At 45.7% G+C, this 13,662-nt stretch overlaps 1 protein-coding gene across 9 annotated transcripts in view; it reads left to right on the forward strand.

Annotated features, from left to right (window-relative positions):
- Positions 1-13,662, forward strand: part of VPS13B (vacuolar protein sorting 13 homolog B) — a 714,157-nt gene that overhangs the window by 642,126 nt on the left and 58,369 nt on the right. For all 9 annotated transcript variants that reach the window (XM_053245154.1, XM_053245151.1, XM_053245153.1 and 6 more), the window contains 2 exons: positions 213-368; positions 6,164-6,427. In XM_053245154.1, coding sequence (XP_053101129.1) covers positions 213-368; positions 6,164-6,427 — 420 coding nt within the window. The remainder of the gene's footprint in view (positions 1-212; positions 369-6,163; positions 6,428-13,662) is intronic.

The following is a 13,662-nucleotide window of genomic DNA, read 5'->3' on the forward strand; positions in this document are numbered from 1 at the left end:
ACATGTAGTGTTCTAGTACACTGAGTTATGTGGGTCATGCAGCTTGTTTATTGTTCCAATAAAAGATATATTTGACTCTTTCAAGTTCTCTGTAATGAGATATTTTCCAGCAATAGAACTTGGTTTTTGCTATAAGGTTAGCTAATTGTTACAGGTTATCGATCATGTGCTTATTGTGTTTGTTTTACTTTTTGTGTTTTTATCCTTTTCAGCTGCTACATATCTGCATTGAAGGTTGGGGGAATTGGCGGTGGTCTGAGCCATTTGGTGTAGATAATGCAGGAACATTTATCAGAACGATTCAGTACAAGGGAAGGACGGCATCACTTATCATCAAGGTCCAGCCACTCAATGGAGTTCAAAAACAAGTAAGTATTCTTACATGTTCAGTACACAAGGATACAGAGATTGTTTTTCCATCAAACCTTGAGTTGTTTGAGGATATCATGAGCTATAACTGTGCCCACTAATTCCTCAGTTGCATTAGTTGCATTGATGCTTTCAGATTCATTTAACTTGTTGTAAGCATAATACAGGCAAACCTCATTATCCACGGATCCGAAATCCGCAGCTTCTCAGATCAAAGGTTAGGTAATTGACACCTAACCTTGGAATATACTGAAAAGAAATGGTCAGTTTTCACATATCCACAGTTTGGAAACAGCAGGAAATGACCTCAGAGAGCATTTTTGACCACTATTTTGTAAAAGGGAGCCATTTTGTGGCTCATTTCATTGTTGTTGTTTTTAAATCCTGCAAAAAATGTGGAATAATGGAAAAATTTGGACTTCTGGGGTCATTGCTAGATAGCTGGAAACCCACAGTAGAGTATTTTGCTTAGCTTTCAAACCCACCCACCCCCACTTTTTACCACAGTTTCCCTGCCTCTGGGAACCTAACCTCCCATCCCCATTGAGCCAGTGCTCCATTATCCACAATTTCATTACCCATGGTAGTATGTGGAAATGGAATCCCCGTGGAGAATGGGATTTACCTGGAAAATGCCATTTGCAAGGACCCAGACTTTGAACACAATCTCTCTTCTCCTTCCCACAACTGGGGCAATTCCCCCCTTCCATTCCCAAACTTAACTTTGGTCTCACATTATTGGAAACTGATGGAAACCACAGTAAACACAAACCACCACCACCCCTCAATCATTATTTATAAACTCACTTAAAGCCATCAGTACAGTCTCTGATACGATGGTTCTGAGGGAACCATGGTTTGCATCAATCATGGTTTTCATCAGTGCATATGTAACCTGTGATTATGCTTAATGCTGGGAAGTGAAAGGATGCTGTAAATTCTTCCAAAGAGGGAAGGATGGAGGATGTGTGCTTTCACAAGGTTGGCTCCTGATTTGCAAACCATGGTTTCCAGGTATCCAGCATTATATCTGACTGGCTATAGAGAGGCTGTTTCAAAGCATTAATTTTAAAATTGTGTATATCTGTTTCTGATAACTTTTTATATTGACATTTAAGCTTTGAAACTATGCAAGCTACAGTAGAATCTTCTTTTGTTCATATTACTCCGTAACACTGATAGATCCTTAACAAAGAGAGATCCCACATTTTTTAAAAAATTAACTGGCTACAATACAAGAAATCTATGGTAGTGTCATCATTACTAAGCAATGGTAAACTCAGGCCTATGACAGGGCATTAAAGATCAGTGGATTAGGAGCTGTGAGGTGCAATTTTTCAAAATTCTATCAGCTTTCTCAGGGATCAGGTCCCAGTTTCATACCCTAGTTTGTAAATTATATTTAAACTACAGCTCCAGGACAGTAAATCACATGAAGCTGTGATTTAATGAACAAGAATTCTCCCCCCTCCTTTGCAGCTGAGTATTGCAATTGCAGCTGGAATTGGAGGAGGGAGGACATGGGCTTGTAGCTCCTTAGGCTTTCATATATGAGTCAAAACCATGCTTTGATCCAAGAAGTTGGTTAGATCGTCTTAACTGGCCCCAAACTCTTAACTGATTATCTTTTTACATCATCAAAATTACATGGTATAATAAACTAAGGTCTTCGCATTCACTGTGACCCTGCAATATACAGGCAAACCTCATTACTCGCAGGGGTTCCGTTCCTCACCTACTACTGCGAGTAATGAAACTGCAAGTAATGAGGCATTATGCCTATAAGGAAAGAGGGATTAGGTTCCTAGACTGATTAAAAGGGCAAAAAAAGGTGGGAAAAGGGAAGGAAACCTACTGCACAGTGCTCTGTGGTGCCTCCTCCTGCCCTCCACATGCCCAGCAATTTCCACCAAACCATGAAATGTCCCCCCAAAACAGCAAAAAATAGGCAAAAATCCAACAAAAAATGAGTGAAAAAACCTATACCATGCTCTCCAAGATCTCCTTATGTCCAGTGCCCCCCAAATAGTGAAATGCCACCCAGCACAGCAAAAAATCATGGGGAAATTGCCTTTTTAAATAGAAATGAGCCACAAAATGGCTCCTGCTTACATGCTCCTTAGGCATGCATTAAAAATGGTGGCAGGAAGTGACCTCATGGTCACTTTTGACCCTCTAGGAACCACGGATACACAGATTTAACGCTTTGGTATCTGCGGAGCATGAAATTGGGTGTCATTTAGACACCCGTGGTGGATACATGATCCGCAAATAGTGAGATTTCCCTTATAGATCTTGGTACAGTCGTCTCTCGCCTATTGCGGTTTTCCCAATTGTGGATTTGAGTATCCGTGACTGGAAAATTGTGACCGCCTTCGCCAACCGTGACCCAAGTATCTGCGGTTTGGTGAGTTTTCTTAAAGATTTGGCGGGTTTGGGGATGGTTTTCAGGGAGTCATTTCTGGGGTCAGGAGGTCATTTCCAGGGTCAGGGTCATTTCCGGGAGACAGGGGGGATTCTTTCAATTTATTAACTTGTTTTCAGTCATTTTGCAACTGCAGTTCCTCTAACCCCCTGTTTGCCATTGCTTTCCATGGTTCTCCAACTGCCAATTTGCCAACCACAAGGTTTCCCAGGAACGGAACCCTCTCACTTGGCAAGGGACAACTGTATATTGTAGGAATATGGAATTATTGATATCTATAATACCATTTCAATAGCCGGATACAGACTTATCATTGTAAATGATATGGAGCACATTTAAAGATCTATGCTCAGGCGATACGTGCAGCAAAGAAGCGGTTCTTTTCTGCCCGTATTGCTTCTGCGAGTTCACATCCAGCGGAGTTGTTCAGGGTTGTGAGGGGACTAGTATCTGCCCCCTCTCCCTTGAACCAGAATTTGGAAGCATCAGTTACCTGCTGTGGTGTGTTTAATGAATTTTTCTCTGACAAAATCTCTCGGATTCGGGCCAACTTAGATGGAGACTCCACAATTAATTTGATGTCTGAACTGGAGGTGTCTGACAACTCCTCTTATATGATTCGACTGGATCAATTTCAGTTTGTGAATCCTGATGATGTGGACAAGCTGCTTGGAGTGGTGGGTGAGGCCTACCACTTGTTCTCTTGATCCTTGTCCAACATGGCTTGTTCTGTCTAGCAGGGAGGCTATTGTAGGCGGCCTGGTAAAAATCATAAATGCTTCTCTGAGGGAAGGCAGGATGCCTCCTTGTCTTAAGGAGGCAATCATTAGACCTCTTCTAAAGAAGCCTGTGTTAGATCCCTCAGCAATTATAGGCCAGTTTCCAGTCTCCCATGGCTGGGCAAGGTAATTGAGAGGGTGGTGGCCTCTCAGCTCCAGGTGGTTTTGGAGGAAGCTGATTATCTAGACCCATTTCAAACTGGTTTTCGGGCGGGCTATGGGGTGGAGACTGCCTTGGTCAGCCTGATGGATGATCTCCAATTGGGAATTGACAGAGGAAGTGTGACTCTGTTTGTCCTCTTGGATCTCTCGGCGGCTTTCGATACTATCGACCATAGTATCCTTCTGGAACATCTGAGGGTGTTGGGGGTGGGAGGCACTGTTTTACAGTGGTTCCGCTCCTACTTCTCGGACAGATTCCAGATGGTGTTGATTGGAGATTGTTGCTCTTCAAAATCTGAGCTTAAGTATGGTGTCCCTCAAGGCTCCATACTCTCTCCGATGCTTTTTAACATCTACATGAAACCGCTGGGAGAGATCATCAGGGGATTTGGAGCTGGGTGTTACCAGTATGCTGATGACACCCAGATCTACTTCTCAATGTCAACTTCTTCAGGAGTTGGCAAATCCTCCCTAAATGCCTGCCTGGAAGCAGTAATGGGCTGGATGAGGGAGAATAAACTGAAGCTGAATCCAGATAAGACGGAGGTACTTATTGCTACCCTTGCTAACTGGGCAAGTTAGTTACCCCTGCTAACTGGGCAAAGAGGCACCTTTTACCGTGGTGATTCTCTTTATTTAACAGGGGGACAGTAACTGGCCCTATCCACCCCCAGCACAGTACTTCCAGTGACTGTTGCTGGTGTATGTCTTATGTTTCTTTTTAGAATGTGAGCCCTTTGGGGACAGGGAGCCATCTTATTTGTTATTTCTCTTTGTAAACCGCCCTGAGCCATTTTTGGAAGGGCGGTATAGAAATCGAATTATTATTATTGTTGTTGTTGTTGTTGTTGTGCGGGGTCAGAACTCTAGAGATTATTTTGATCTACCTGTTCTAGACGGGGTCACACTTCCCCAAAAGGAACAGGTTTGCAGTCTGGGAGTACTTCTGGATCCACACTTCTCCCTGATTCCTCAGGTTGAGGCGGTGGCCAGAGGTGCTTTCTATCAGCTTCGGCTGATACGCTAGGTGCGCCCATTTCTCAAGATTAATTACCTCAAAACAGTGGTACATTTGTTGGTAACCTCCAGACTTGACTTCTGAAATGCTCTCTACGTGGGGCTGCCTTTGTACGTAGTCCAGAAACTTCACTTGGTTCAGAATGCGGCAGCCAGGTTGGTCTCTGGGTCATCTCGGAGAGACCACATTACTTCTCTGTTGATGGAGCTACACTGGCTGCCAATAGGTTTCTGGGCAAAATACAAAGTGCTAGTTATAACGTATAAAGCCCTAAACGGCTTAGGCCCTGGGTATTTAAGAGAGTGTCTTCTTCGCTATGAGCCCCACTGCCCATTGAGGTCACTTGAGGAGGTCCGTCTCCAGTTGTCGCCAACTCGTTTGCTTTGCTTAGGGTTTGCCAACCCTAACCCTGAAAACACATCTCTTCAACCAGGCTTTCTCAGCTTTTAAAAATTTGTTTTTAAATTGTTCTGATTATTTAATTGTTGTTTTACTGTGTTTTTAATTGTTAATCATTGTTTTCTTTTTTATAATTTTTGTTTTAATTATTAACTGATTTTAATAGTGTTTTAATGTAAACCGCCCTGAGCCTTTTGGAAGGGCGGTATAAAAGTTTTAACAACAACAACAACAAAGATCTACAAATTGAAATTGAAAGGCTGTGGCAGAAAAAGACCCAAATAATCCCAGTGGTAATTGGAGCCCTGGGTGCAGTTCCAAAAGACCTTGAAGAGCACCTCAACACCATAGGGGCCACAGAAATCACCATCAGCCAATTACAAAAAGCAGCTTTACTGGGAACAGCCTATATTCTGCGACGATATCTATAACAATTTACAATAAAATTCTGGCATCCCAGGTCCTTGGGAAGGACTTGATGTCTGGATAAAACAAACCAGTCAATAACACCTGTCTGACTGTGTAAACAAGAAATAATAATAATAAATGCATATGTACAGATGTACATGTTTTTGTATGAATTACTGCAGATGCATTTATTGTCAAACTGAACTTATATACAGGCCTCCTCAAAAACAATATGCAAATAAGAAGCATCCTACTGTACGTTTGTTAACAGAATGAGTGAAACTGTACAGGTGTATACCATACATATATTGTACAGATTGAACATAAGGTTTAAATAGTACCTTAAATTGTACAGATTAAACATAGGGTTTAATACAAAGCTTATTATCTAGATTACTTATACTGCACATGATTGAATTTGTGGCTTTATGCCAGCAACAGGTTCAACAGTGTATCCTTATCTCTGCATGACCATCTGCAGAAAAATATACTTGTTAACTGATACATTTTGAATTTTCTTGATTTATGTGGAGTATAATATGCAATATTTCTCTGTGTTCGTGTACTCGTTTTTTGTTTTTGTTTTTGTTTTTTTCAATTTAGATCATTATTTCTGGAAGACAGATTGTATGTAGTTACCTCTCTGAAAGCATTGAACTGAAAGTTGTTCAGCATTACATTGGACAAGATGGGCAGGCAGTTGTGAAGGAACATTTTGACTGCCTTGAACCCAAACAGAAACTACCTTCATATGTCCTTGAAAGCAATGAGCTAACAGAATTGAGTGTGAAAGCTAAAGGAGAAGAAGACTGGTCAAGAGATGTGTACCTTGAATCTAAACACACTGAATATAGTACAGTCATTCAGGTATGCAAGCAAATATTTTGTAAATCATGAGTCTATAATTTTAGAGTGCATATAAGTCAAAAGCTCAATCTGAACATGTAGATCTGGAGTGAGATCCGTCAAGCTCCATAAGAGTGGGTTCTGCACGGAAACCACACGGTAGCCATGCCGCAGCTTGTCAAGACGTTCCAGCCCCTCCCCCACTCATGCAGCGTGCTGTTTAAGGGCAGCTGGGCACTGTGTTCCTCAGTTCTTTTACAACCGCCTTAACGTTAGGACCTTAGTCTACCGCTCCTTTGTCGGGAAAGTTCCTTGTGAGTTGGTTGACTTGGTTTGTTCTAAAAAAAAAAAGACATTTTATTACGAACGGTTCTTCTGTGTATGATGCTTTTTGCCTGGCTGACAGATATTGTTTGGCATTCACATTGTTGTCATTAGCACATGGACGGACTCCGAGGAAGAGGAGAAAGAGACGGACACGATGGCAGCAGAGGTGGGAGTGCAAGGTCCAGAACTTGCAGAGGAGAGCAGGACCAGCACACGGGAGGCTGGAGAAGAGTTAGAACCTGTCGTGGCAGCTCCTATGGAAGAAGGACGGCCGGTCTCAGCAGTGGAGAGGCATCGCTCAAAGAGACAGCAGGAGATAAAGGACTGCATGTGTAGAATGGCTAAACTAACAAGCAATGTTGCTGAGTCCGGGATCCATGATTAACAGCACATGGTTTCAGCCTATATTAGCCAGCTTTGCCACAGCCGCTGTGCTGGTATCAATAGTGTTCTTCACTGAGATACTTGGCTGTGTTCCTGTTTGCTGTGCCTGTATGTTGACCTTGGACCGTTGGGACTCTGTGGATTACGATTTGGACTCTGTTCGACTGACTGGTATTATTACGGCCCAGACTGGCTCTGGTTTGAAGAAACTGCTTACTGCCTGGCTTTGTTGTTTGACTGGCAGAGCACAGAAATCTCCTGGAAGGAGTCCCTTTCCAAGTACTGTTCTCGTCCATTTGGATGATGACAGATGCCTCTCTTCTGGGCTGGGGTGCTCACTGCGAAGGTTGCCAAATTCAGGGGAAGTGGACACCACACCAGGGTCGCCTACATATCAACTTTCTAGAATTACTGGCTGTTTTTCAAGCACTTCGAGCCTTTCTGCCGCTCATACAGAACAGGTCTGTCCAGATTCACCTCGACAACACAACAGCACAGGCCTGCATCAACCGTCAGGGCGGGACAGTGTCTCACAGCTTATGTGCTCTCAGTGTTGAACTCTTGGTGCATGCGGTACCGTGTCTCCCCAGTGGCAGTACATATCAAAAGCCTGAGAATGTCCTGGTGGATGACCTAAGCTGTGTTTTTCTCCAAGAACGGCAGCACAAATGGGAAATCAAGTTGGACTACATAACACCCCTGTTCAACCACTAGATGTAACCATCAATAGATCTGTTCGCGACCTCCATGAACACGAAATGCGCCCGCTTTTGCTCCAGGGCAGGACGTGATCACCGGTCCATGGGGGATGCTTTGCAGCTAGACTGGTTGAAGAAAATGCCTTATATGTCCTCTCCTCAACCGCTAATTGCCAGAGTGGTGGCTCGTCTCCTAGCCGAACCAACAACCGGCATCCTTGTGACACCGTGGTGGCCAAGGCAACCTTGGTTTCCACAGATACGCAAACTATCAAGGATCTGGTTCCACCATCTGCCTCAATTACCAGACCTCCTTTCCCAAGATAGCGGGCATGTCTTCCACCCAGACATCAACATGCTTCGTCTGACCACGTGGTGGATAGACTCCTAAGCTAAATTTTACTCAATGAACGAAAAGCCTCTACCAGGCGAAATTACCTGGGAAAGTGGCTCAAGTCCAAAGCATACGCAAAAACCCGTGGTTTTCTGCCTAAGCGGGCATCTGTCCAGGACTACTTCTATATCTATCTAAACTGAAGTTGCAAGGCTTGGCCGACATGTCCCTGAAGGTTCATTTAGCTGCCCTCTCTTCGAGACATCCAGGGTGTGATGGCAGCACCTTATTCTCTCATCCACAGAGCAAGGCTTTTTTGAAAGGTCTGTCTAATGTCTTCCCTCTGGTTAAGACCCCAGTGGAACCCTGGAGCCTTTCACTAGTACTTTCATCGCTAACTCAGGCACCTTTCAGGCCAATGGCTACAACATCTTTAAAGCTGGTCTCCCTAAAGACAGCCTTCCTGCTGGCAATCACCACAGTGAGGCGAGTAAGCGATCTTACAGTTCTAAGAATCGATACACCGTACACAAGATTCAATCCAGAAAAAGTTCTCATGCGCTTGGATCCTGCCTTTTTACCGAAAGTTGTATCTGATTTCCACCTGAACCAGGACATTGTTCTCCCTACTTTTTTCAGAGACCCTACTTCCACCTTAGAACGTTCTCTGCACTGCCTAGATGTGCGTAGAGTGCTCTTGTTCTATCTGGCGTGGACTAAAGGCTTTAGGTCCTCTACATGCCTCTTCGTTTCTTACAAGGGTGCTACCAAGGGATCCTGTATATCGAGACAACGTCTGTCAACATGGCTGGTCGTGCTTATTATGCTCACTTATAGGCTCCAGAACAAGACTCCACCGGAAGCCATCTAGGCCCATTCCGCTTGGGCATACACTTCCTTGGCTGCACACCTCTTGGGAGTGACCTTTGTGGACATCTTTAAGGAAGCAACATGGTCCTCGAAGATGCCCTTCATAAAGCACTATGCCATAGATATGCGCTCTGCTGCAGAGGCGAGCTTCAGGAGAAGTGTTTTTAAAAGGATGTTACAATAGCACTACTGCACCCTCCTCGGTTGGGAGCTTGCTAAACACCCACTCTTGTGGAGCTTAACGGATCTCGCTCCAGATAAACAGGTTGTTCACCTGTAACTGATTATCTGGAAGAGATCTGTCAACATCCATAAGACCCTCCCTAGCCTCTCCTCTGCAGTAGTGCTCTGCTATGTGCATACCTTTGTGCATGCCGTTGCCCTTGCTTCTAGCTGTCAACATTGATGAACTCACCTGTTCAACTGGATGGTCGTCGTCCTCAGCGGTCATCCAAGAACTGAGGAACGTGGTGTCCAGCAGCCCTTAAATAGCACACTGCACGCATGGGGGCAGGGCTGGAACGCCTCGACAAGCTGTGGCATAGCTACTTCGTGTTCTCCGCACAGGTGCAGAACCCACTCTTATGGATGTCAACGGATCTCTTCCAGATCATCAGTTACAGGTGAGCAACCTGTTCATTCTTCGACATGTTCTCTGTCTTTTACACCAATGGGCTATGTATCTGCGCAGAGACCTCGTCGGAATCTAACAAGCTAAATTCTCCTGATTTGGGTGGGAACCCCGCCCCCAGCCGCTATATACAGCTGTGCCACTCCACACCCCCTCAGTCCTTGTCATCCGTACTTCAGTAGACGTCGTGGAATCTTTGGCTCGGCAACGAGTAGGACTGTGATTCATTGGATCCTCTTGTTGTTTTTCTCCTAATTCCCCTGTTTCACGCCTGTTGTTTTTCTTTCTACGTGAAGCAATGACTTTTTCTTGGCATTTTTATTTTCATGGTGCCCCCCGCCCTCCATCTTTGTTGGCTCCAATCCCAGGCGGGACGGGGCTTTGTGGTCGGCTGGCTGAAAGTTTCTATGCTGGGCACAAAGAACTTTTTAAAATGTGTTCATTGTCGATCTTAGATCTCTTCGCTCGATACTCAATCATTTAAAATGGCTTCTTCAATACAGTCAGAGCATTTGGATTCTACTCCTCCGGCACTAGAAGAGCCGGTCTCAGTACCAGTGCTGTCAACACTTGCCTCAGACCTGCCTGTGGTTTTGGCCCCTTCTTTGCCGCCAGATGACTTGCCTAAGCATACAGTACTCTACCTTCAGTACCAAACTGCTCTTTGGTCCCTTCGGTACCACCGAAGAAGAAAAAGAAGAAGCCAGCACTAGTTCTGCATCTACCGGCAGGACAACATCTACTGCCTGTCTTCAAGAAGAAGAAGCCCCCGCCAGTCTCTTTTTCGGAGGTGCCGCTGGTTAAGAAGCCAAAATTGGTCTCTTCGGAGCATGGCTTAGCGGTTGTTGATCAGGGGTCAGAAGGTCTGCCAGCCATGGTACCGGTTCCTTCAATACCAAGTTCTACTGACCCTCGCCTTCATACTAGTTCTCCAGTGGCTTCAATGTCTCCGAGCCAGACACCTGACTGTACCTTTCCAGGACAGGAACTCTTGATAGCAGCTGATATTACATCGGACTATGAACCCTATTTGCCGGACAAGCCTGCCACAAATTCGACATGGCTGCCTAGACATCATTTGTCTCCCATGCACTGTGTGGAACAGCCCCTCCATGGGGATCGGAGATCATGTTGGGACTCAGAGGATTTCTCCTCCAAATACAGATATGGGAGACATTGGGATCGACATGGACCGTTATACACTGGTCAATACCGTGACATACGTGGGGTTCCACGTATGTAGATAACAAACTCTCCTCCTATGGAGATTGGCACCAGGAAGCCATCGTTTATAGACAGTATCCCTCTGATTATCGATCGGATTGTTCTGACTATGGGAAGCCCTGGTATGGATCTCGGTACCAGGAGGAATCTGCTTATGGAGACTCCGGGACTAATCATGATTTGCGTAGGGCCCCTTCGCATTTGGAAGGGAGGCTTCACTCTCCTTGATGAGACCTTCGCAACCACACTAGTGGGCACAAATCGCCATCGGAGGTTCCAGTTTAGCTTCCGGTGCTGCAACCTTCCTTGGTACTGACTGCGGCGGCAGATGGGTCAGTACCAAACCTATTGGGAACCATCCAGAGCTTCCAGCTGTCCCTCTGGACTTAGCTCCGGATCCAGTTGCATCTCTTGAGATGGAAAGTGAAGAGGGTGAACCTGACTCTCTGGACTTGGACATAGTTTCTCTGGAGTCGTCCCCTTTGGACAATCAATCAGACTCTAATCCTGTTTATCTGTTGGAAGATCTGAAGCAATACTAGGCCTTTGTGGCCCTCATGGCCTTGGCTCTCGGGGTGAGCCTTGATATGCATCAAAAAAGGGAATTGGACCCTTTATTCGGTCTCATTGATGTCGAGGCTAAAGTACCAGCCTTTCTACCACCGAATACTGCTTTATTGGGAGTCATGCATGGGCACTGGAAGAAGCCAGCAACCCTTTCGCAACCCAACAGACATTTGGAGAATTTCTATAGGGTGCAGATGCAGGAGTATATGGCCTTCTTGACGAATTACCCTATGCCTAATTTCATTGTGGTGGAGGCCTCCCTGCAAAAATCCAAAGGTTGTAGTCACTCTGCGCTGAGTGATAAGGAGAAGAGTAAGTTGGACTCCTTTGGGAGGAGGCTCTACTCGGCGTCGGCTCTGCATTTATGGGTTGCCAACTACCAGGCCTGTAACGCCAGGTATAACCATTTTTTGTGGGAAAAGGTGCCCCCCCCTTTTTGGATCTCCTGCCCTAGGATAAGCGAGATCTGGTGAAGGCTTTTCTGCACAAAGCTGTGCAGGTGGCAAAGCAGGAACTTTACTCAGCAAGACACTCTGTGGAATGCGCAGCAAAGGTGATGGCCATGTCTGTGGCTCTCAGGAGGCATGCCTGGCTGCATTCCTCCAGCTTGACCTCATCAAGCTTCTTCAAGCCTCTTTGTGGAACAGACTGATAACACCTTACAGAAGGTGCAGAAGCTGAGGAGTACTGCAAAATTTATGTCCTACTCTTCCTCTGATCCTAATCCACAAAGGCAGCCCAGGTGCCCTCCTTAACAGCAGGCTAAAGCTCCTTCGCAGCAACAGTACTCATCGGAATGTTCCTTTTGAGTTAACAGGTTCTAGCCTTGATATAAGTCTGGTTTCCAGGCCAGTAAGCCTGCCTTTCAGAAGCAGCATCCAAATACCTTCAGAAAAAACAATGACTATTGGGCCTTTCGGGCCCGCCTGTCTACCTTTGCGGTGAATTGGGATAAGGTGACTGTGGATCAATGGGTCCTCACAGTCATACGCATGCCCTCGAGTTTTGCCAGACACCACCGTTGTCCAGGGTCGTGACTACACCTTCAACCCCAGTGTTGGAACAGGAGGTCTCCGCTCTCCTCTCGAAGGATGCGATCAAAAAGGTCATCAATGTGACGAGCCCCTGTTTCTACTCCTGTTACTTTTATCATTCTGAAACCAGATGGCTGTTAGTGCCCTATATTGGACCTCAGAGGCCTAAACCTCTATATTGGACCTCAGAGGCAGCCCCACATAGAGCGCATTACAGTCATCCAGTCTGGAGGTTACCAGCATATGTACCACTGTCCTAAGGTCATTTATCTCAAGAAACGGACGCAGCTGGCATATCAGCCGAAGCTGATAAAAGGCATCTCTGGCTACCGCCTCAACCTGGGACAATAGGGAGAGGCTTGGATCCAGAAGCACCCCCAGACTGTGGACCTGTTGCTTCTGAGGAAGTGTGATCCCATCCAGAACAGGCAGATCAAACTCATCTCCTGGGTTTCGACCCCACACAATAATTCAGTCTCAGTTTGTTATCCCTCATCCAGCCCATCACCGCCTCCTGGCAGGCATTTAGGGAGTTTATGCCCTCTCCCTATGAGGTTGGCATGGAGAAATAGATTTGAGTGTCATCAGCATACCGATAGCACCCTGCACCAAATTTCCTGATGATCTCTCCCAGTGGTTTCATGTAGATGGTATAAGAGCCCCTGGTGGCACAGTGGTAAAACTGCCATCCTGTAACCAGAAGGTTACAAGTTCGATCCTGACCAGGGGCTCAAGGTTGACTCAGCCTTCCATCCTTCCGAGGTCGGTAAAATGAGTACCCAGAATGTTGGGGGCAATATGCTACATCATTGTAAACCGCTTAGAGAGCTCCGGCTATAAAGCGGTATATAAATGTAAGTGCTATTGCTATTGCTATGTTAAACAACATTGGAGGCAATACGGATCCGTGAGGGACACCATGCGGAAGTTCAGATTTTGAAGAACAACAGTCTCCAAGGGACACCATCTGGAACCTGCCTGAAAGGTAGAAACGGAACCGCTGCAAAGCAGTGCCCCCCACTCCCAAACCCCTCAGACGCTCCAGAAGGATACTATGGTCAATAGTATCAAAAGCCGCCGAGAGGTCCAAAAGGACCAACGGAGTCACACTTCCTCTGTCAATTCCCAATTGGAGATTATCCATCAGGCTGACCAAGGCAGTCTCCACCCCATAGCCTGCCTGAATG

The sequence above is a fragment of the Hemicordylus capensis genome, chromosome 4 (assembly GCF_027244095.1).
Source record: "Hemicordylus capensis ecotype Gifberg chromosome 4, rHemCap1.1.pri, whole genome shotgun sequence".
In the NCBI taxonomy this organism is placed as follows: domain Eukaryota; kingdom Metazoa; phylum Chordata; class Lepidosauria; order Squamata; family Cordylidae; genus Hemicordylus; species Hemicordylus capensis.